This window comes from Neovison vison, chromosome 2 (genome assembly GCF_020171115.1).
Source record: "Neovison vison isolate M4711 chromosome 2, ASM_NN_V1, whole genome shotgun sequence".
Classification (NCBI taxonomy): Eukaryota; Metazoa; Chordata; class Mammalia; order Carnivora; family Mustelidae; genus Neogale; species Neogale vison.
The window spans coordinates 97,308,410-97,334,048 of NC_058092.1; the positions used below are offsets into that span (position 1 = coordinate 97,308,410).

The window sequence follows — 25,639 nt, forward strand, 5'->3', positions numbered from 1 at the left end:
AGGTATCACAAGTCCAGATTTCAAGTATATTATAAAACTGTAGTAATCAAAACAGTATGGTACAAGCACAAAAACAGACACATAGATCAATGGAACAGAATAGAAAGCCCAGAAATAAACCCACGATTATACGGTCAATTAAATTAATCCTTGACAAACAAGGCAAGAATATGCAATGGGAAGAAAAGAGTATCTTTAACAAACGGTGGTGGGAAAACTGGACAGCTATATGCAAAAGAATGACACTGGACAATTTTCTTACACCATCTACAATCATAAACTTAAAATGGAGTAAGGACCTAAATGTGAGACCTGAAACCATAAAAACCCTAGAATAGAGCAGAGGCAGTGATTTCTCTAACATCAGCATGATATCTTTCTCATATGTCTCCTGAGCCAGGGGAAACAAAAGTAAAAATAAACTACTGGGACTGCATCAAAACAAAATCTCCAGGGGCGCCTGGGTGGCTCAGTGGGTTAAATCCTCTGCCTTTGGTTCAGGTCATGATCCCAGGGTCCTGGGATCGAACCCCACATCGGGCTCTCTCCTCCACGGGGAGCCTGCTTCCTCCTCTCTTTCTGCCTGCCTCTCTGCCTACTTGTGATCTCTGTCAAATAAATAAATAAAATCTTAAAAAAAAAAAACAAAAAAACAAAATCTCCAGCACCACAAAAGAAACAGTCAACAAAACAAAAAGACAACCTAGTGAATGGGAATAGATATTTGCAAATGACATATCTGATAAAGGGCTAGTAGCCAAAATATATAAATAACTTATATAACACACACACACACACACACCCCTCCACAACCCCCCCAAATAATTCAATTAAATAATGAGCAGAAGATATTAGACATTTCCCCCAAAGAGGACATACAGATGGCCAACAGACACATGAAAAGACGCTCAACATCACTCATCACCAGGGAAATGCCTATTAACACTACAACGAGATAACACCTCATATGTGTCAGAATGGCCAAAATCAAAAGCTCAAGAAATGGCAAATGTTGGGGACGATGTGGAGGAAAAGGAACCCCTGTGCACTACTGTTGGGAATGCAAGCTGGTAGAGCCTCTGTGGAAGACAGTAGGAATGTTCCTCAAAAAATTAAAAGTAAAATTACCATATGATCCAGTAATTCCACTACTGTATATTTACCCAAAGAAGATGAAAACACCAATTTGAAGGGGTATATGCACCTTTATGTTTACTGTAGCGTTATTTACAATAGCCAGTTATGGAAGCAACACAAGTGTCCACTGATTGGTGAATGGATAAAGATGTCATTCATACACACATACACACGAATATTATTTTTGTTAAGTATTTATTTGAGAGAGAGAGTGAGTGTGCATGCATGCATGCATGCGAGAGTGGGGAGGGGCAGAGGGAGAGGAAGAGGATCTCAGAAAGACTCCCCAACTCCCCACTGAAAACAAAGCCCGAGACAGGGCTCAATCCCAGGACTCTGAGATCATGACCTGAGCTGAAACCAAGAGTCAGATGCTCAACCACTCAATGCACTGAGCCACCCAGGCACCCCTATATAATGAAATATTATTTAGCCATAGAAAGAATGAAATCCTGCCATTTGCAACAACATGGATGGATCTAGAGAGTATAATGTTATATTAAATAATCCAGCAAAAGAATACAAAGAGCGTATGATTTCACTCATGTGTAGAATTTAAGAAATGAAACAAATGAACCAAGGGGCAGGGAGGAAACATACCAAACCAAACCAAACCAAGCCAAAACCCCAGACTCCTAACTATAGAGAACAAGGGGAGAAGGGTTAGGGGGATGGGTAAAATAGTTGAAGGAGATAAGAGTACACTGATCTGGATGAGCACGGAGTAATATATGGAATCGTCGGATCACCGGATTGTATACCTGAAACTAATATAACAGTATGCCAGCTACACTGGAATTAAACACAATTTTTAAAAAGTAGGCAAATACATTCATAATCTTGGCATGGAGAACAACTTTGTAATAATGATATACTAGACAAAAATCATAAGATATTGTGAGTTTTGAATACCTGAAATTGTAGATGAAAAGGGGAAAAGGTATTGGAATAAGACTAAACTAAAAAATCTGCTTTCAAACAAAATTCAACAGAAAAAAAATTAATTGAGAGACACACAGCAAGAGAGGGAACACAAGCAGGTGGGGTGGGAGAAGGAGAAACAGACTTCTGGCTGAACAGGGAGCCATATGGATGCAGAGCCTGATCCCAGAACCCTGGGATCATGACCTGAGCCAAAGGCAGCTGCTTAATGACTGAGCCACCCAGGTGCCCCATCTTTTTCATTATTCCATTTATTCAACAATGAACACCCACTATATAACAAGAATTTCTTTAGAAGTTTGTTTTTCTTATACCCATTAATGTATTTACAGCTCTTCATAATGACAATCAAAAGTAATTTCTTTAAGGTAGGACTTTCACTCAAAAGATCTGAAAGATGAACATTAAATGAATACCAAATAGCCAGCAATAAATTAATGCCTGAAAATGAATGAACAGTAACTCACCTCCAATGACTCCAACACTCAAGTAAAGTTCCTTAACAGTATTACAGAACGAAGCCGCAATCAAGCCACAGCCTGACAAGCAGCCACCAACAATCATGATTGGACGGCTGCCATATTTATTCACCAGAATACTGCTGATCGGACCTAGAAGAGAACCAGAAATTTAGTAGCAGAGAGGAAAGGAACAAACTCCCTCATATCTACACAAGGCATTGATGCTAAATTACAAGACCTTTAAGATAAACAGATTAAAAACAAAGACAACAGTAAGAATACCGAATGTGTATTAGAAAATAAAGATGCTAAAAACCATCATTGTGTATCTTCTTTATGAATATTGGATGGAATTTTACTAAAATATCAGACTCTGGTTCTCTCCTTAATCTTCTGTTATAAGGCATAACTGGCTGAAAACACTTGTTAATGGATGTTCATAGGCTTGTTGATCTAAGATACGACAAACATATTTAGTTAACTTTGCTCTCTTTTAATTTCTGGACAGGCACTATGATATGATATCATATCAGAGCATTATTTACACATTACCATAAATGTAGTTTGTGTCGTATTTTTAAAAAAGAAAAAAAATTCCCTGAAAAATATGTAATTATTTTTTTCAAGTTTAAGTAGCTTTGTAATTAGGAAATCTAAATTGAAAACAAAAACTGTTGGGACGCCTGGGTGGCTCAGTTGGTTGAGCAGCTGTCTTCGGCTCCGGTCATGATCCCGGCGTCCTGGGATCGAGTCCCACATCGGGCTCCTTGCTCTGCAGGGAGCCTGCTTCTCCCTCTGACTCTGCCTGCCTCTCTTCTGCCTGTGCTTGCTCTTGCTCGCTCTCTCTCTGACAAATAAATAAATAAACTCTTTAAAAAAACAAACAAACAAACAAACAAAAACTGTTCCCAGTTACACCTAGATGTATCAGGTACCAAACTGAATATTTCTTTTCGAGTTAACTTGCTTCCATGCCTAAATTACTGTTTCATGGTAGCAATACTGTAAAAAAAAAAAAAAAAAAAAGCTTGCAGGGGATTAAGTCAAATAATGGTCAAAATATCTTGGGTCTAACAACTCAAGAAGATGGGAAATGGAGTATTATCTAAAATAATCAAATTAAATTTCCTCTGATAATCAAATAGATCCATACCAAAATACCAGTTTTCCTTCAGTGTGAGAGAGGGACCCAAATAAAACGTGAAGTATCTATCATAAGGATCAGGAAGAAAAAGACTTGATGCATTTAATATATCAGTTTTCAAATATGAGTATCAAATGGGCTCTCCTTACTTGCTACAAACAGATATAATCTGTAATTCCCTTATTCCCCTTCCCAAATTTTCAAGTGTTTATTATAACATGGGGTGCCTGGGGGTGGCTCAGTCAGCTGAGCCTCCAGCTCTTGGTTTTGGCTGGGGTCATGATCTGGGGTGGTGAAATTGAGCCCTGCATGGGACTCCACACTCCTCAGGGAGTCAGTTGGCAGATTCTCTCCCTCTGCCCCTCCCCCACCACCGCATGCATTTGCTCGCTCTCTCAAATAAATCGTTTAAAAAAAAAAAAAAAAAGAGCTGTAACACAGCTCTTAAGTAGACTAACAACATTTTCTGATTACCCTGAATGACATTCATTGCATTTTATTTCTTTATAGAAGAATATACCTATGTCTGTACTGCATGGATATGGACTTGCGAGAATGGCAACTTTCTTTACATGACACCATACCTCATCTGCCTGTTTAAGGTAGATGACTGCAAACAGACAGGATCAGTGCAATGCATCAGTGGGGAAGGGCACACAAGGAAATGAACTGATGTTTGAACTTTGCAAAGTCACAAAGCTACCGAGGACCAAGTTTCAAATCCAGCCCCTTTCCTCTCTATTATGTATACTCCATATATTTGGAACCAACCTATAAAGCAGAAGACATAAAAATTTTATTTTTCTTCTGTTTATTCTATAATTAATTCCTTAGAAGACAGTAAGTTCATTTTTTAAAACAAATATAGAATGTATGTATTCAGAATTTATTACTGGTTTTATGTTGACATATTCTATTTCCATAAACACTATGGGAAATTCTACAGTTACTTATATTCTAGTTAACTCCAACTTGCAGTATGATGCAATTAAAAGGTCAGCTCTGACCCTAGGGAACCCAGATTCAAATTATGGTGTATATAAGCATGCAAGAAGGAGGGGGAGAAGCAGGCTCTCCACTGAGCAGGGAGCCTGATGCAGGGCTGGATCCCAGAACCCTGGAATCATCACTTGAGCCAAAGGCAGCTGCTTAATCAACTGAGCCATGCAGGTGCCCCATTTTTTTCTTTTTAAATTTTTATTTATTTACTTGTCAGAGAGAGAGAGAGAGCACGAGTGAGAGCACAAGCAGGGGGAGTGGCAGAGGGAGAGGAAAAAGCAGGCTCCCCATTGAGCAGGGAGCCTGACTCAGGGCTTGACCCCAGGACACCAGGATCATTACCCAGCTGAAGGCAGGTGCCTTACAGTCTGAGCTATACAGGTGCCGCAGAATCAAACTTTTTTTTTTTTTTAAAGATTTTATTTATTTATTCATAGACAGAGATCACAAGTAGGCAGAGAGGCAGGCAGAAAAAGAGGAAGGGAAGCAGACTCCCTGCCAAGCAGAGAGCCCGATGCGGGGCTCGATCCCAGGACCCTGGGATCATGACCTGAGCTGAAGGCAGAGGCTTTAACCCACTGAGCCACCCAGGCGTCCCTCAAACTTTTTGATATCCTAGTGTTTCAGAAGACTAAGTCTCTTTAAGGGTCGGATCAAGAACTGGCTGCCAGGAAAGACTTCCGGCCCAACCAAGGATATGTATAAAGAAGTTTACATTGAATTTCTAAGTCACTTCATGAAAATATCAGACCATGGCTGGTCTGGAAATAGCCTGAATTTGCAGCTTGTATTAAGATGAAAAGAATTAAATACTGAAAGAATATTCATGAAATATTTCCATATAATTTGGTCATGAAATAGATTTTGGTACAGTCAGAATTACAAAGATCAAAATCCTGCCACACACAAGAAGTTAATACTGTAACATCTGTAGGGGTGCTTGGGTGGCTCAGATGGTTAAGGGTCTGGTCTGCCTTCCTTCCGCTCAGGTCATGATCTCAGGATCCTAGGATAGAGCCCCACATTGGGCTCCCTGCTCAGCGGGAGGCCTGTTCTCCCTCTCCCACCCTCCCTGCTTGTGTTCCCTCTCTAGCTGTGTAACTCTGTCAAATAAATAAATAAAATCTTAAAAAAAAAAATTTCTGCAACATCTGCAATTTTTTTTTAAAAGATTTTATTTATTTATTTGACAGACAGAGATCACAAGTAGGCAGAGAGGCAGGCAGAGAGAGAGGAGGAAGCAGGCTCCCTGCTGAGCAGAGAACCTGATGCGGGGGCTCAATCCCAGGTCCTGGGATCATGACCTGAGCTGAAGGCAGAGGCTTTAACCTTACTGAGCCACCCAGGCGCCCCTGTAACATCTGCAATATTAAACTAGGAAATGTTAAGGACATTAGTGTGAAACTGAAAACAGGCAAATTTACACTTCCCTTAAAAAAAAAAATTTAAGAAAAACTCAAATAAATTAAAGAGTATGCAACTAAAATCTCCACCCTAAAAATACTTACTCTCTACATATCTCTGAACCAAAGTAGTAAAAAATAAAAAAATGCTAAACCACTCATAGTTCAAAACATCAGCATTGAGGGTGTGGGCCAAATACATTAAGTTAAAGAATTGTAGCAGTTGTAAAACTGATGATAACTCTTAGGGGATACGCCACCTAGGAGCCAATCAAAACAAAATAACCCATTTAGTAAAAATTCTGCCACCAGGCTCTCGATACACAATTTGTCTTTAGGAGTTATTTCAGGAAGGATGACCCCAATTAGCTATCATTAAAAATAGAGAGGGGTACAGTTCCTAGGCCTCTTATGACACAAATTCAGAGAAATGTGCTAGTTATCTCTGGGTGAGGACAAAGAAGGAACTGTTTTCCCAGAAGAAACTGTCATGTGCCATTAGTACAACTGACATCACTTACTTCTGATGCAAAATGCATCAGGGCTCTCAAGCTCTTTGGCAGCTCCAAATTGTCCATGTGAACCTCTGATTTATAGTCAGCTTAAAGTATACCGAGCACCTGGATTATGTCTGGATAATATTTATACCAGTTTCTTCCAGTCATCATAGTTAAAACCTGATTAGATAATCCTGGCAGATGAGCGTTCAAAGCCTCCAAAACTACTGGCTCTCAGAAGCTAGATAATATCCAAAGTCCCTTTTGACTTCTCTGAACTTACAAAAAGAAAAGTAAGTACTTCAATTTAGCACTTATATTCTCCTTTTTTTTTTTAAAGATTTTTTTAAAAATTTATTTATTGGACAGGGATCACAAGTAGGCAGAGAGACAGGCAGAGAGGGCAGGAAGCAGGCTCCCTGCTGTGCAGAGAGCCCCATGCGGGGCTCGATCCCAGGACCCTGAGATCATGACCCAAGCAGAAGGCAGCAGCTTAACCCACTGAGACACCCAGGCGCCCCAGCACTTATATTCTCTTTAAAGTACTTGACAGAATAGGCATACCTTCAAAATTCAAAAGGCATAAAATAAAAAGATATACAGTGAAAAAACTTAAGTCTTCCCACTTCTGTTCCCAGTCACCGAATTCACCTCTAAGGCAATCAGATTACCTGTTCTTTGTATGCGATGAAATTATATAGTTAAATTATGACTTTAACTATTCTTGTTTCATGAGTTTATGGTATTGTCTCAATAGGATATAAACTCACCAAAGGCAGGGATCAAAACCAAGTGTTCTCTATCACTCACAATATCTAGCCTAGTATGAAATATGTGCATACCGCTAAACATTGGTTGACTCTGCCACCAGGTTATTGGAATTCCAAGAATTCCAATTCTAAAGTTTTACACTCAACATACAGAATCTTCGTATTGGCTATTAAGGAGCTACATGTGAAAATAATCTGAGATACTAAACTGCCACCAAAAAGTAGTATTAACAGAGGTGAAAGTTTGGCTAACTAAGCAACATGAGACACTGTCAATCTCAGTAAATATACTTGGCTTTAGAATCTCACTAAGCAACTATATTTTAAGCACTATGGAAGGTTTTGAGTTTTACATTTTACATTGTAATTTGATGTTCCAAGCAGAAACAGAGTATTTTAGGTGATGTTAGTTATGCAACTTACTCTTCACATTTCTTTTATAACATGTCAAGGAAAACAGAAGAGAAAAAAATGATGAAACTTAAGTTTAAGGTTCAGCTGAAATGCTTTTAGGATGAATAACATCACAAGGAAGAATGGGAAGATTTTATTCAGTTCTTTAAATCTAACACCATGAAAAGATTTTACCTGAGACTTGGAACTACGCTATTAAGGTGAGCCTGATTTACTTTAATTCTCCCAACATCAATCTAAGAAAAATCTTTATCTGTGGGATACCCGGGTAGCTCAGTTAAGCATCTGCATTCAGCTCAGGTCAGGATCCCACGATCCTGGGATCAAGTCCTGCATCGGACTCCTTGCTCAGTAGGAAGCCTTCTTCTCCCTCTGCCTGCCATTCCCCTTGCTTGTGAGCTCTCTGACAAAAAATTGAATAAAATCTTTAAAAAAAGAAAAAAAAAATCTTTATTTGTGTTTACATCTTAAGAATCTAGCGGAGAGCAGTAAGAAAAAGCAGCTCTGCACGTTATTTTTCTGAGAGCTTTTAAATGATACTGAGTTGAACCAAATCACAGGCTCCCACAGGTACTTACCTCCACCATACATGACAGCCAACATGATTGAGGATATCCATGATACTTCACTCGTGGTGGCATTGAATATGCCTTCAATTTCTTTGAAGAACACAGTAATGGACTTGGGAAATGCATAAGAGAAGCCGATGGAAATGAAAGCTCCAACTACTACTGCCCACCCCCAGCCTCCATCTGGGGGAGTGTATCCAACTGGACCTCCAACTGCTGGTGGCATTTTAAGTGTAGATGAATTCCAAAATGCAGTTCAAATCCAAGTATCTGAAGGACATAAAATTAAAATACCATGTCAGTAATAAAGCACTTCCACCAGTAAAAGCACTTCTATCCTTTATAACCAGCTCTCAAGTAACTGGAATTGTTTCCCAATATTACTTTAGCAATAGAGATGATCTTCTAAGGACATTATCAGAAAAAAAAAGTTTTAGGGGACCCTGGGTGGCTTAGTTGTTAAGCATCTGCCTTTAGTTAAGGTCATGATCCCAGGGTCCTGGGATGGAACCCTGCATCGGGCTCCCTGCTCAGCAGGAAGCCTGCTTCTCCCTCTCACACCGACTCCTGCTTGTGTTCCCTCTCTTTCCCTGACTCTCCCTCTCTGCCAAAATACATAAATACATAAAATCTTAATTTAAAAAAAAAAAAGAAAAGAAAGAAAAAGAGTCTTAGATGGGACACCTGGGTGGCTCAGTTGGTAATTGCCTTAGGCTCAGGTCATGATCCCGGAGTCCCAGGACAGAATCCTGCATCAGCCTCCCTGCTCAGCTGGGAGGGGGGGCTTCTCTCTCTGACCTCCTCCCTCTTGTTGCTCTCTCTCACTCACTCTCTCCAATAAATAAATAAAATCTTTAGAAAAGAAAAAATAAAGGAAAAGAGTCTCAGAAATATGGTATTGCCAAGAATAGCATAAAGGAAAATAGCTCCATACCATTTAAGGAGCCATAACTGAAATATATCCTGTTCAATACAGTCTTTGTATTTCAAATAAACCTACTTGTTTCAGCAGTTAGTATAACTCCTCAAATTACCGTAACTAACTGTGTCATTTGACTTATCCGCTTGCAAAATTCACGTAACACATGCCATATGCAAGTTTCAGCCTTGAAAAAAGTCTTTGTAAGTTTTCCCCCTTTCCCAAAATTTATTCTTCAATCCTACCTTTACTTTCTCTTATTTGCTGACAAAATATTAGGAAGTGGGTACCCGAGTCACTAGATATGTAGCAATTTACAAAACAGATCATTCCGTGGGCTAGAAAGTTCTCTCAGAAAAGTTTCCTTTTATTTAATTGTTTTGATTCAAGGTATTTTTTTTTCCCATTATATAAGAAAAGACCCTAAACATCAGCTAGTTAATATAAACTCACAAATTGAACCATGCTGTCAAAAGATGGTACTTCAGGGGCGCCTGGGTGGCTCAGTGGGTTAAAGCCTCTGCCTTCAGCTCAAGTAATGATCCCAGGGTTCTGGGATCGAGCCCCGCATCGGGCTCTCTGCTCTGCAGGGAGACTGCTTCCTCCTCCTCCTCTCTCTCTCTCTGCCTGCCTCTCTGCCTGCTTGTGATCTCTGTCAAATAAACAAATAAAAAATCTTAAAAAAAAATAAAGATGGTACTTCAAATCAAAAACTCCCTTTTTCTTGAAGTCGTCTAGTATTAATGAACAGCATGGCTAGAAAATGTAACTTCCTGTTAAAAGTGTGAACAAGATGATAGAGTGAGTGTGTGATGGTAGTCTTGCCTGTTTTCTCATGAAGCTCTCCTTTTATTTATTTGAAGCTAACTTCTACCTTACAACTCATCCTGCAACACTATGTTAGCATGCCCATTTCAAATGATCACCACTCAGATTTATTACAGCAATAAATATCCTAGCTTATAATATAGTAGTAGTATAGTAGTCAACTGCTAAACATTGTTTCTTCCAACCCATTTGAACACTTCAAATATGATTTAAGATAATGAATGTTGCAGGGGTAGGAAAAAAAATAGCTCAGAAGGGAAGTTTCCCTAAAAGCAACAGTATAGGTTTCAACACTTCTACGCGACATTATACTAGAGGTTCTAGCCTCTAGTGTATGCAGACAAGAAAAAGAAATAAAAGGTAAAAAGACTAGGAAGGAAAAAGTTGTCTTTAGTCACAGATAATATAATCATCTATGTAGGCAATGCTAAAGAATATTTTAAAAACGTTCCTGAACTAAAAATGAATTTAACTAGGTTTCAGGATATAAAAGTAATAAACAGGTATTATCTGTCTTTATATATAAACCAATATCAGAATTTGCAATTTTAAGTAATACCATTTAGAAAAACATCAAAAAACTACTGAACAGGGATACATAATGTGTAAGACATATACAATGAAAACTACAAGATATCACTAATTAAAAAACAAAAGGTAATCCATTCTCATGGTTTGAGAGACTCAATATTTAAATTGAGCAAATATTTCTAAAGGCACGCAACAGCACATTTACTAAAAAGTGTATAAACTGCTTTTAAGCTACAGGTTGGGAAAAAATAAATACAAAAAGTAACCAACAAAAGACATGCCCAAAACATAAAAAGATCTTTAATGACTCAGTAGTAAAGACAACGCAATTAAAAATGGACAACAGAAATGGAGAGATAATTTATCAAAGAAGATACACGGATGCCAAAGAAGTACATGAAAAAATGCTCAAAACTGTTAGCCATTTGTGGGACGCCTGGGTGGCTCAGTTGGTTAGGCAGCTGCCTTCGGCTCAGGTCATGATCCCAGCGTCCTGGTATCAAGTCCCACATCGGGCTCCTTGCTCCGCAGGGAGCCTGCTTCTCCCTCTGACTCTGCCTGCCACTCTCTCTGCCTGTGCTCGCTCTCGCTCGCTCTCTCTCTCTGACAAATAAATAAATAAAAAATCTTAAAAAAAAAAAAAAAACTGTTAGCCATTTGTAAAACGCAAATTGTAATCAAGAGATACTAACACGTATCTATTAGAATGACTAAAATTTAGACCGATAATACCAAGAGTTGGTGAGGATATGGAGCAAACAGAATGCTCTTGTTGGTGGTAAAACAAAACAGTAGAGCCAGGTTGAAAAACATTTTGGAAGTGTCTTAAGAAGTTAAAGATATAAACATATGATTTAGTCATTACATCACTTGGTAAATGAAAACATACATCTTCACAAAGACTTATGTGAGAATTCCCTAATAGCTTTATTCGTAACAGCCCCAAACTGGAAACAACCCAAATATCCTTCAACAGTGATTGGAAAAACAAATCATGGTATATCCATATACTGGAACAACAGACTTTTTTTTTTTTTTTTTTAAAGATTTTATTTATTTATTTGACAGACAGAGATCACAAGTAGGCAGAGAGGCAGGCAGAGAGAGAGAGAGGAGGAAGCAGGCTCCCCACTGAGCAGAGAGCCTGATGTGGGACTCCATCCCGGGACCCTGAGATCATAACCTGAGCCGAAGGCAGCGGCTTAACCCACTGAGCCACCCAGACGCCCCGGAACAACAGACTTAAACAAACTATTGATGCATGTAAGAATATGGATGAATCATAAAAGCATTATGTTAAGTGAAAAAAGACTAGACCTAAGACTATATTCTGTATGGTTACATTTATATAATGCTCTAGAAAAGGTCAAACTCTAGGGCGCCTGCGTGGCTCAGTGGGTTAAGCCTCTGCCTTCGGCTCAGGTCATGATCTCAGGGTTCTGGGATTGAGCCCTGCATCGGGCTCTCTGCTTCTTGTGATCTCTCTGTCAAATAAATAAATAAATAATCTTTAAAAAACAAAACAAAACAAAACAAAAAAAAACAGCGAAAGAAAGAAAGAGAAAAGGCCAAACTCTAGTAATAGAAAACAGATGAGGGATTGGAGAGATGAGGCTGACTGCAAAGGGGCCTGAGAGAATTTCTCTGGCCCATGGAAATGTTCTGTTATGATTGTGGCAGTAGTTACATATTAAATTGTATTAAGTGTATGTAAATAATACCTCAGGGGCATCCGGGTGGCTCAGAGGGTTAAGAGTCTGCCTTCAGCTCAGGTCATGATTCCCAGGGTCCTGGGATCAAGCCCCATTCTTTGGGCTTCCTGCTCAGCAGAAGCCTGTTTCTCCCTGTCCCTCTGCCACTCCCCCTGCATGTGCTCTCTCACTCTCGCTCTCTCAAATAAATAAATAAAAATCTTAAAAAAATAATTACTTCAACAAAAGTGATCAAAAAAATAGTTCAAAGACAGTGACAAGGAGAATAAAATCTGTTCAGTAGCATATAGAGATAATACAGAAGCAAAAGGTGATGGCAGGCAAATTCTCTTGGCTATCTGGTGATTAAAAGAAAGAAAAGGAAACTAGGAAGAGGAGATACATACTCTTCTGGGAATTCACAATTACAGGTCTGGGTGAGCTTATGCTTGGCAGGGCAATGTCTGTGGGAAACCTCTGTTGTTCATTTAGATATATACTACGCTTAACTTTGCTAGCAAAGATTTCCCACAGATAAAGCCCTGGCAAACACAAGCTGACAAACTATAAATTCTCATTCATTCATTCATTTAAAGTAGGCTCCATGCCCAGCGTGGAGCCCAGACCAGGGCCTGAACTCACAACCCAGAGATCAAGACCAGAGCTCAGGATCAAGAGTCAGATATTCAACTGACTGAGTCACTCAGGTGCCCCAACAATCTAAAATTTCAAAACACATCAAGAATCAATTAACCATGAGTGAAGTAAAGCCAATTCAATATTGCTGGATTAGACACAAGCACTACAGACATTGCATGTGAGTATTTAAAATTATTAAAAGCATGAGATAAGAAATTAAGACCACTAAATAAAAAACAACACATTAAATAGTATTAAAAGTGCTCGCTTCGGCAGCACATATACTAAATAGTATTAAAAGACCAGCTGACCTGAAACAGAACTTCCAGAAATAAAAAGTATACTCAACGAAATAATAGGTTAACCAGCAGACTGAATATAGCTAGAAAAGAGAGAACATAAATCTAAAGGATAGGTTTGAAGAAAACAGAATTCAGGGGAGAGCTTTATTCTGGAACTAAGAAAGATTTACAAACACAGGAGTTGAGAATGGGAGCATCTGGCATACATCTAAATGGACTTGGGAAGAGAATGGAAAGAATGGGACAGAGGCAATTTTCAGGGGTTAATGGCTATGGCTACTCCAGATTTGATTAATATGAATCTACAGTCTGAGGAAACCCAATAAGATAAAGAGGAAAACCTTAAAAATTTTTTGAGAAAATACAGATTACAAGATAATCAAACTTGACAAAACAGAATTCTCATCAATTTTGAAAAACTCCCAGCCACTATGTCTTCAAATATTCCTTCTTCCTCCTTCCCCTTTACCACTCCCCTGAGACCCCAATTAGATGTGGGCTGAACCTTCCCATGGTATCTACTCTCTTTCTCTTCTGCATTTTCCATCCTTAGTATAGTTCCATCTGTACTGAAAATTTGAGGCTTAGGATAGTATCTTCCTCCAGAGTGATTTTCACTTACCTAGGGCTATATAAATCTAGAATCTCTTCAAGAATATTTCAAGGACCAATATGTTTTGTTCATACAGATGACGTGTAGGCTGCAGGCGGCAGTCATTTGAGGACTGTTTTATTTCCAATGTACCCTTATTCCTATGGCACAGCTCTTTGGGATCCCAACTCAAAAGAATAGGATTTACCAGAGCTCTTACACTTGACGGGCCCTAGACTCTCAACATTTGTTCCCTTGGATCCATGAAGCTTTCCAAGGCACTACCCAGGCCCAGGAGGAGGCTCCTCCTCCTATAACCAAAAAGCCATGGGACTCCATAATCGTATCACTACTGGCACAACTAGGAAGCCGGCAATATAAAAAAAGCTGCTAAAATCAAGTAATCGTCAAAATCAGGAAGTTGCAATCAAAGGCTGTTAATTTCTGCAGTTAGCTCCAGAACCATATGTGCCTCCTCTGGTAACATCTTCAAGATGGATCCCATATGCCCTGCTTCTCAAAACCTCAAAGCTAGTGAGTAGACAGCAAGACCTTTGTTCTCATTCTGCCTTACAAATGTCACATGAATACATGTGACTGGCAGAATTTAAATCAAATTCAGGAATATAGTTACAAAGAAGCCTGAGAAATGAAGCTTAGCTTTAAAGCCTCTGCAACACAATAATGTACACTAGAAGAGGATGTTTAATGGATGCTGAACACCATTTTCAAAATACACCTTAAACATACACAGTGTTATTCATGTAAAACTATTTATGTGTATATATCTGTATCTCTACATCAGAGTCTTTTTAAAGAGTATATATTGATACTATCACATACAAACATATACAAAATTGAAAAAAATTTGCTATAAAAGTTTCTAAATGCTTAGCACTAACATTAATGTTTGTACTTATCTCATCATGGACTGGAAATACACAACAGACCAGCACTGATCCCTTGGGCCATACTTGGTAGTGCTCCTTCAGAATTGTCTGAGAAAAGATGCTCAAGAATGTTAGGCAAGGGCATCTCCTCCATATCCTCCTGGTACTGGAACTTCCCAAGAGAAAGTACTAGCCAAGACTGATGTGATCAGATATAGACTGGAAGCCACCACAACAATTATAAATTTGTTCCTATCAGAAGTTCCCCTTCATTAACTTGTCAGGATGGATGAAATTGTGTCATAACATAATTTTCAACCTATTCTTGCTCATTGATGGAACAGACAAACATGGCTGATGAAAAGGTGAAGTGCCTGGAGAAACAGAACATACCTTCCATTTCCTTTATAGAAGTCCAAACAGTGTGTGTGGAGACATTTCTGAGAGATAGTTGCAACCTCACTGAGTTGCAGATAGGTCTTAAGCTCCTGAAGCATAATTCTCCATTGTCAAAGAATACTCTTTGCACAGCCAGAACTGCAGGCTTATCCTGATTTCAGGCCCTTGGCCTATCTGAGGATCTCAAACTTGTTCTCTATGTGAAAACAGTGTCACCATCCTAAAATAATATTCTTTTCCTTGGAACTCTAGTCTTGTTTTACTCAGTATGTACATTAATTATGACATATCATTACCCGAGACTCCATAGTTTGCCTTAAGGTTTACTCTTAATGTTATACAATCTACATCTGGACAGTTTATAATGATATGTATCCACCATTACAGTATTTAATAAGTAGTTTCATGGCTCTAAAAATCCTTTGTGCTCCCAATATTCATCCTTTCCTCCTCTTTAATCCCTGGCAACCAATGATCTTTTTACCATCTCTATAGCTTTGCCTTTCCCAGAATGCCACAGAGTTGGAATCATACAGTATGCAGCCTTTTCAAACTGGCTTCTTTTACTTAGTAATATGCATTTAAGTTCCCTTTAGGTCTTTTCATGGCTTCATAGCATATTTCTTTTTGGTGCTATATAATAATATTCCATTGTCTACATGTAGCACAGTTTATCTTTTCACCCTCTGAAGGAATCTTGGTTGCTGCCGAGTTGTGGCAATTATGAATAAAGCTGCTGTAACTTCCATGTGCAGGATTTTGTATAGACAAAAAAGGAGAAAAAGAAAAAAAATCTACTGTCTTATATATTAACTTTACATCTAAAATTTGTTATTAAGCTTAATAGTTATATAGAATAGAACTTCTGGCATATTATATGTTGTATTCTATGTGCTTTAAACATATTTGTCACAACTTTGGTGCTAAAATTTTAGCCCAATTTATAGAAAATACCATCTAGTCTAATTGGCCAGATTTCTGTCAAAGTCTGAAATAAACATATTTACACCATCCCTGTGGTAACCACCTCACTTTTAAAATCTAATTCTAACTTAGAATACAGAAAAAGAAGAAGTTTGTTGTCCTGAAGGAATCAAGTCCTGCCTCCCCCAATATTTCTGACCTAACCCCTCTTTGGATTTCTGTCATGGGACACTCTGTGGGACAATGCATTCTGCAATTTTCTCTTGTTTGGGGAGCCCAAGAGATTTTGATAGTATGGGGGCAATGAACCATAATCAGAATTAGGATAAGCGAGAGATACACCTTTCTTTCATAATGGGGTTAAGGGCTTTTGAAGAAAACAAACTGAAAAAGGAAGGAAAAGACCGCAGACATCCATTTTCAGAAGAGATGATTTTTAGTTCAGAGTATTTTGAATCTGAAAATCTGAAGAATAATTCCCTTAAAAATATAACCCAGTTTAAAGACTAAAGGGATCTGTCCTAGGGTATTTCACCTACCTATGGTTCAGGAGGGATTAAATTATTTACAAGCTGAAGCTTCCTAAAATTCCTATTGGAATGAATATAGCTATGTAACTACTTTGTTCTAAAAGAAACAGTCTCGATTCTAAAATTATGTTAAACAGAACTGCTCCAGGCATTAATTTTATGAGTTTTTCCTTCATCTTAGTATGAAAAAAGAGAAAAGCACTTGAGCATTTTCAAAGAACACTGCCCCAGATTGTTTACACACATAGAGAGATACCCACACAGACGGCGGAACTATTTAATGCATCAAGCTCTAACTCGAACAGCTAATACGTGCTGGACGTGATGAAACTTTGAGCTTAGCTGCCAGCTATGATTTGTCCCGGTTGGTTAAAGCAGTTACAATTTTTAGTCACTAAGACTTGCCTCATCAAGTTAGTAGTATCTTACTCCATAGTGTCAAAATTAGATTTAAAACTTGAAGAAGCTTTAAAAAGATTCAGAAGGAAGCCAGAAGTATAAGAGAATACAAAATTTTGAAAACAACACTTCAAAAAAACAGATACGGATTCAACACAATGTGGCTCTCCTTATTAACTTAAAAAATTCTGATGGCACATGGTTTAATGTGGCTCTCCTTATTAACTTAAAAAATTCTGATGGCACATGGTTTAAAAAACTGTGTAATATCATTATCGAAATATATTATTTCCTTTAACAGACCACATCTCAGCTATTAACAAAGGGGTTCATACAAGTAAATTAAGAAAGCAAGCTCCCCCACATTAGTATTCAGAGCCCTGTTGAGAAGTACTCAAGTCCAGAGGCTAAAAGGGATTAAAGTTTAAGATTTTAATCCTTCCAGTGTGCACAGTAGCCTTCCTGTTAGCTTAGCTATTATTTGATGACTCTCTTGCAGTTCCCTGACAATGATGGAGAGATTTAAAAAAAAGTGATATGGTGGGGCGCCTGGGTGGCTCAGTGGATTAAGCCGCTGCCTTCGGCTCAGGTCATGATCTCAGGGTCCTGGGATCGAGTCCCGCATAGGGCTCTCTGCTCAGCAGGGAGCCTGCTTCCTCCTCTCTCTCTCTCTCTCTGCCTGCCTCTCTGCCTACTTGTGATCTCTGTCAAATAAATAAATAAAATCTTTAAAAAAAAAAAAAAGTGATATGGTGATGAGAAAGTTCATTGTCAGTTTAAAGGACAATGGGAAACATCCTGGCAATGACCATGGTGCAAGAATCACCCAATTTCTCCTCTATCACCTTCTGATTTTTTTTTTTAATCACTTCTGAGAGTCCCATGACTCTCAGGAATTGTGCAAGTAAACTAATCTGGAAAGCTGAAATTGTGCCCCATACCCACCATGTTCTGACCCCACTCCAGAAGAGAAGAGTTACAAAAGCCCTTGAAAATAGTACTACTCATTATGTTCCCTACACTTTCTCCATCGACATTTAAAACAAAGCCACTGTGATTTCCGAAAATGACAATGGCCAGTTTGTGAACTTAAAAGAGGCAGAAAGTATCTAAAATCAATAATCTTAAAAGAATTTGTTACTAAATGTAGACTAGTTTTAGGTTTCAAATTCACAGGGAAACATTCACACAGAAAATCCAGAAGGCTGATTTACTAAAGCTGTTGCTGTTAATGTGGTTAAGCTACTACTCTTTACAACCAGCTCTAGTCCAGTTTCATGGTTTACAGAACTACCTGCCTCAAGGTAAATCCCAAGATTCAAGGTTTAGGAAATCTCATCTTTTTTTTTACCTTCTTTCCTACTTGAAACAGAAGAGAAAGAAAGAAAAAAGACTGTGAACAGAACAGTAAGTAAATAAATAAATAAAGCAAGTGCTGGTAAAAGGAGAAATATAAGAATACTATTGTTAGGTAGCCAAATACTCAGCAGTTTGAAATGAATGGTTTTGACCAAACTCAATATAAAAAACCTAGAAAAATACAAACCTGGCTCCTCACACTTCTAACTGTTTGTATCTCCCTTACCACTGAAGGCCAATCTGACCAGCATTACAAAGAGTTAAATACACTACTCTTGAAGAAAAATTAACATTTTGCTAATTGTTTATCTTAAAGAAAGATTTTGGGTTTGTCCTTCATAATACAGGAAAAGTAACTATAGATCTTACTTTCACTTAGCTCATATTTATAATCTCTAAAAATAGCAATGTTTTAATTACTTTCCAGATTTTTTTAATTTACATGGTCAGCCTATCCTACCCATAGATATAAAATAGATTCCTTTTTTAAATATAACAGATCTCAAAGTTTTTGGTCTAAAGCAACCTTAAGCAGATACATAGTTGTACAAGGGAGTATTTTAATAGTCTTTTCAGATAACCGTGGATATTTTACCCTGATACTACACCAAAACTCAATAAACTATCATCTCTTAATGATTAGTTACAATGTGCAATCTAAGGATTCCAACCTTGAATCTTGCTGTCCTTGAGGAGCGGGTAAACCACACTCTGAGAATGGCTGTTGTTTCAAATAATTAACTCTACTTGATTGCAAAAGTAACTAAATTGATATCTATTGGTTTTTGGTTTATTCAGATTGTATCTCATCTTGGTGCATTCAACTAAATCAGAATCTCTCTGCTAGGCCGTATTTTTGAAGTGCTTTAGTAAATAATGATGTATAACCTGAACGTATTTAATTACACAAAAAAAGCTGATGCATATGTACATAGGAAAGGATGGTAGGAAATGATGCATAATGGACTATCTTTCATTTTAAGTCCTCTCACTTATTAAAATAACTTTGAATAAGGATGTCAAATCTTTGTTCTTTTTATTTAGCCAGCTGAGAAGAAAACAATTGTGGTAATTCTTTTTTTTTTTTTTTTTTAAGATTTTTTATTTATTTATTTGACAGAGAGAGAGAGAGAGATCACAAGCAGGCGGAGAGTCAGGCAGAGAGAGAGAGAGAGAAGCAGGCTCCCGCCAAGCAAAGAGCCCGATGCGGGGCTCGATCCCAGGACACTGAGATCATGACCTGAGCCGAAGGCAGCGGCTTAATCCACTGAGCCACCCAGGCGCCCCAATTGTGGTAATTCTATTATAAAACAAAGTAATAATTTCCTTTCCTTTAAGAGTTCTTTGACTTATTAGGTATTCCCTGTCATCCTCCTCACATTTTTTTTTTTTAATGATTTATTTGAGAGAGGGAGAGAGAGAACACGTGTGCACGTGTGTTTGGTGGCAGGGGGAAGGCTAGCGGGAGAGGGAAAGACAGAGTCTTAAGCACATTTTGTGTTGAGATGGTAGAGGTGGGCTTGATCTCATGACCCTGAGTTCACCACTCAACCAAGAGTCAGACTGAATGTACCAAGAAACCAACAGTCAACTGAATGTACCACCCAGGCAGCCCCTCCTCACATTTTTCTGGTTATCCCAAATACCATATGTATCCTTGGAGAGTATTTTCTACCCAAACCACCAATCTGTTCAAAGCTTTTCCCAACAGAAAGCTCACAATATACACCTGTCAGGACCCAGAGCACCATGAAACACATGAAACCTAGCATCTGTAACTGTCTCTATTACTTCTGTCATCTAGAAAAGGGCTGCTGTTTCAAGTAATGTATTATGTGTCAAAGGGTATGTGATGAAATTAAGGGTGTTTGAACTAAGGGCCTTTCACCACCTAATGTAAGACTGAAGGGTGTGTCAGAAGTCAGGGACAAGGGCTTCTCAAACATAAACAACCAATACCCTTAATTTCCAGCCCTTCAGCCACCTCTCTTGCCCACTGCGTTATGTACAGATTGTTCAAGCATAACACTTTTCTGTGTTATGAATGATCTTCCTTAAGTACTAGTCAACTACCTATTGCTCAGTTGAGCGAAACCTCAAGACTAAAATTTTTTGAAAAGGCAGAAATACAGATTTATCAATAACAGACATGTGAACATAAAGACCCAGTACTGAGAAAGGCTTCCAGAGAATGGAATTTAGTGCCACCATCGAATGACATGCATCGTAAATATTCCTGGCTTATTTCATGAAATGGGTTTGTTTTCCTACAAGGCTTCCTGGCAATCAATATATATCACTTTTTATACCAATATATCACTATTATGGCAACAGAGCTACTTTTGCTGTACCATCAATAAGGCCAGGCAAGCTATTCAATGAATGACAAACACGGGGAAATTTTGGCTATTTGCAACTTCAACTACAAACTGCCTAACAGGGGCACCTGGGTGGCTCAGTTGGTTAAACATATGGCTCATTTTTTTTTTTTTTAAGATTTATTTTAAAGAGGGAGGAGGGTAGGAGAGAGGTGCGTGGTGAGGGGAAGGGTCAGAGGGACAGAGAATCTCAAGCAGATTCCTCTCTGACAATACATGGGCTCAATCTAACGACCCTGACATCATGACCTAAGTCAAAATCAAGAGGCAACACTTAACTGACTTAGCCACCAAGGGGCCCCTAAATATCAACTCTTCATTCTCAACTCAGGTCTTGATCTGAGGATCGTGAGCTCAAGTCCCATGTTGGCTCCATACTGGGCATGGAGCCTACTTAAAAAAATGAAAACTAAAAAAATAAATTCCGTGAGAAACTACAGAATGCCCAAGACTAACAGTAAATGAAAACCAATTTTTGCTTATTTCTGCTTGACTGGGCCTACATAACGCAGACTTCCAATAAATTTATCTTGACGTTCTTTAATGCTCTACAACACTCTATGATGCTGCTCTAACAACCCAAATTTTAAAAATGTCAATCCTAATTTCTTGTAGTTGTTTTAAGAAAGAGGACTGGAGTGGGGGGGGTGCTTGGGTGGCTCAGTGGGTTAAAGCCTCTGCCTTCAGCTCAGGTCATGATCCCAGAGTCCTGGGATTGAGCCCCGCATAGAGCTCTCTGCTCCATGGGGAGCCTGCTTCCTCCCATCTTTCTCCCTCTGCCTGCCTCTCTGCCTACCTGTGATCTCTGTCTGTTGAATAAATAAATAAAATGTTAAAAAAAAAAAAAAAAAAGAGGACTGGGGTGCCTGGGTGGCTCAGTTGGCCGGGTGTTGTACTCTTGATTTTGGCTCAGGTCATGATCTCAGAGTTGAGAGATCAAGCTCCGCATCAGGTTCTACACTCAGTGCAGAGTTTGCAGGAGATTCTCTCCCTCTCCCTCTGCCCCTCCTCCTGTTCGCTCTTTCCTTCTCTCTCAAAATAAAAATAAATAAAATCTTTTAAAGTGGCTTAAGCCCCTGCCTTCAGCTCAGATCATGGTCTCAGGGTCCTGGAATCAAGCCCCGAGTCGGGCTCTCTACTCAGCAGGGAGCCTGCTTCCCCCCTCACTTTGCCTGCCTCTCTGCCTTCTTGTGATCTCTCTGTCAAATAAATAAATAAAATCTTGGAAAAAAAACCTGAAAAATTAAGTAGAGGATTTAAAGTTTTATAAGTACTACAGAGAACTGATGAAATTGATCCTATCTGCAAATGAACAAACTTAATATGCAAGCTTAAAGGTAGTGACTATACATATATGCACGTGTGTGTATATATGTGTGTGTAAATATACACAAATTTACTTATTAAATCCTCTTTTGTCAATCTCGGCCAATGTCATACTCAATAATCTCAATCTGTAATGCTCTTTAATTCTTGTAAGACAATGATTTCTGGCATCCATTCAACCGAATAAGCGTAATTATAAGCAAGTGGATAGGGGAAAGAAATATGGTTCCCGATATGTGTAGAAATTTTCAATTCAGGTTCTGGTTTCTCTGTTGAGGGTTAATGTTAGTATTTTATTTCTCTCTTCTCCCTGTACCAGTGCAATTTCTTTCAAAGGTAAGTAATCTACTTGTAGACTTACAGAATAGATAATACTGATATATATTAATATGCAATTTAAATTGAGAATAAGAATTTTTAAAATAAGGAAAAGAGAAACTTCTACTTACTTTTAAAGTCTCATTTGCAAACTATAAGCATAATCAAACTAATTCCAATAAAAAGATCTCTCCCTTTGGGGCACCTGGGTAGCTCAGTTGATTAAGCGTCTGCCTTCAACTCAGGTCATGATCCCAGGGTCCTAGGATAGAGCACCACACCGGGCTCCCTGCTCAGTGGGGAGCCTTGCTTCTTCCTCCCTTTGCCTCCCCCCATTAGGTTCTTTCTCACTTGCTCTGGACGTGTGCTCTCTCTCCCTCTCTCAAATAAATAATCTTAAAAAAAAAGTCTCTCCCATTAATAATTTATTATAAAACTCAAGATTACACAAAAAATTGTGAAATTGTTAAAATGTTTATTATAAAAAGGATTTTTTAAAATATGGAAGCCTTTTTTTTTTTAAGATTTTATTTATTCATTTGAGAGAGAGCACGAGCAGGGGGAGGGGCAGTGGAGAGGTAGAAGTAGGCTTCCTGCCAAGCAAAAAGCCCAATGTAGGTCTCCGATCTAAATCTAAAGATCTAAATGTGAGACCTGAAACCATAAAAATCTTAAGAGACAAAACAGGCAGTAACTTCTTTGACATCGGTCATAACAACTTCTTTCCAGATATGTCTCCTGACGTAAGGGAAACAAAAGCAAAAATAAACTACTGGGACAACATCAAAATAAAAAGCTTCTGTGCAGTGAAAAGAAACAATCAACAAAACTGAAAGGCAACCTACAGAATGGGTAAAGATATCTGCAAAAGACATATCCAATTAAGGGATAGTAACCAAAATCTATAAAGAATTTAAAAAACTTAACACCCAAAAACCAAATAATCCAATTAAAAATAAGCAGAAGAGGGCACCTGGATGGCTCACTGGGTTAAGCCTCTGCCTTCGGCTCAGGTCATGATCTCAGGGTCCTGGGATCGAGTCCCGCATCGGGCTCTCTGCTTGGCAGGGAGCCTGCTTCCTCCTCTCTCTCTGCCTACTTGTGATCTCTCTCTGTCAAATAAATAAAATCTTTAAAAAAAAAAAAAAAGCAGAAGACATGAACAGACATTTTCTCAAGGAAGAACTATAGATGGCCAACAGATACATGAAAAGATGCTCAACAACACTCATCAGGAAATGCAAATTAAAACTACAATGAGGTATCACCTCGCACTTCTCAGAATGGCTAAAATTAAGAACACAAGAAACAACAGGTATGGTGAGGCTATGGTGAAAAAAATGGGCCCTCATGCACTGTTGGTGGGAATGCAAACTGGTGCAGTCACTGTGGAAAACAGTATGGAGGTTCCTCAGAAAGTTAAAAACAGAACTACCTCATGATCCAGCAATCATATTTCTGGATATTTACTCAAAAAAAGACAAGAACACTAATTCAAAGGGATACATGCACCCCTATGTTAATTGCAGCATTATTTACAATAGCCAAGATATGGAAGCAGCCCAAGTGTCCATCGATTGACGAATGGATAAAGAGGTAATGTATATACCTACAATGGCATACAGTCATAAAAAGAATGAAATCTTGCCATTTAAAAGGATATGGATGAAGGGGCGCCTGGGTGGCTCAGTGGGTTAAAGCCTCTGCCTTCAGCTCGGGTCATGATCCCAGGGTCCTGGGATCGAGCCCCGCATCGAGCTGTCTGCTTAGCAGAGAGCCTGCTTCCTCCGCTCTCTCGCCTGCCTCTCTGCCTACTTGTGATCGTTCTGTCAAATAAATAAATAAAATCTTTAAAAAAAAAAAAAGGATATGGATGGAGCTAGAGTATAATGCTTAATAAAATAAGTCAGAGAAAAACAAATAGCATATGATTTCACTTGTCTGTAGAATTTAGGAAACAAGCAAAGGTTAAAAATTGAGAGACAGAGAGACAAATCAAGAAACAATTAGAATAAACTGTTGGTTACTAGAGGGGAGGTGGGAGGAGAATAAGTGAAACAGGTTATGGGGAATGAGGAGTGTACTTGTGGTAAGTAGAGTGATGTATGGAAGTGCTGAATTATTATACCGTACACCTGTAACTAATAAAACATTGTTATGTTAACTACATTAAAATAAAAACTTGAAGCCTTTTTTTAAAAAAGATTTTACTTATTTATTTCAGAGAGAGAGGGAGAGAAGGCCTGGGAGCCAAGGGAGGGGCAAAGGGAAAGGGAGAGGCAGAGTATCTCAAGCAGACTTCTGAGGAGCTTGATCTCAGGACCCTGAGGACCATTACCCGAGCTGAAAGCAAAAGTTAGCTGCTTGCTTAACTGACTGAGCCACCCAGGTGCTTCCAGTAACAGCCTCAGAGTAGCAATCTAATTCTTTATTCTTATATATAACAACTTCCTAAGTGCCATACTGAATTCCTTGGGCAATTCATCCTTCCTTTCTACTACCCAAGCACAAACTGTGGTGTAACTTTCTTTATAAACACTACAATCCTGGGGTGCCTGAGTGGCTCTCAGTCATTAAGCATCTGCCTTCGGCTCAAGTCATGATCTCAGGATCCTGGGATCGAGCCCAGCACTGGGCTCCCTGCTCTGGCGGGAAGCCTGCTTCTTCCTCTCCCACTCCCCCTGCTTGTGTTCCTTCTCTTGCAGTGTATCTCTGTTAAATAAATAAATAAAATCTTTTAATAAATAAATAAATGAACAAACACTGCAATCCAAAAGAACAAGGGTTAGTTCTATTCATGCCAATAAAGGGGCATACCTTGTTAATAATAAAGATTATTACAAAAGCAGGATTTTAGCATTATGAGATCCAAAGAGGATCAATTACCTATGTCCTAAATTTCATGTATGTTTTTGCAATTCATATTTTTAAGCTTAAACACAATAGGATTATATAACCATTTAAAAAAATTATATCAGGTTATACACCAAACTTTGCTGCCATTCATTTAATAAAATTTGAGTGCTTGGAGCGAAAGCAGTAAATAAATAGACATGGCCCCTGCCCTCAAAGGGTCTAGATTCAGGGAAGAAAGAAAGAAAAAAAAAAGGTAAAGCATTTGCAACTTTATATTGGTTGCAGGTTGTGAAGGGTAGATAATAATCTTCTGGTTTCCATATACCTGTGTTGTTTGATTTGTTCCAACACACCTTATTATGATAAAAAAAAACAAACCCACAAAGTAGCAAAGTAATAAAAGATACAAGTTATACATACTC

The 25,639-nt window shown here is 38.6% G+C and overlaps 1 protein-coding gene across 1 annotated transcript in view; it reads right to left on the reverse strand.

The window, feature by feature from the left end:
- Positions 1–25,639, reverse strand: part of LOC122900339 (monocarboxylate transporter 1) — a 49,288-nt gene that overhangs the window by 7,238 nt on the left and 16,411 nt on the right. Inside the window, exons 2-3 of the mRNA XM_044238935.1 lie at positions 8,346–8,606; positions 2,547–2,690 (exon numbers count right to left, since the gene is read on the reverse strand). Of these exons, the coding sequence (XP_044094870.1) occupies positions 2,547–2,690; positions 8,346–8,562 (361 nt within the window). The 5' untranslated portion in view covers positions 8,563–8,606. The remainder of the gene's footprint in view (positions 1–2,546; positions 2,691–8,345; positions 8,607–25,639) is intronic.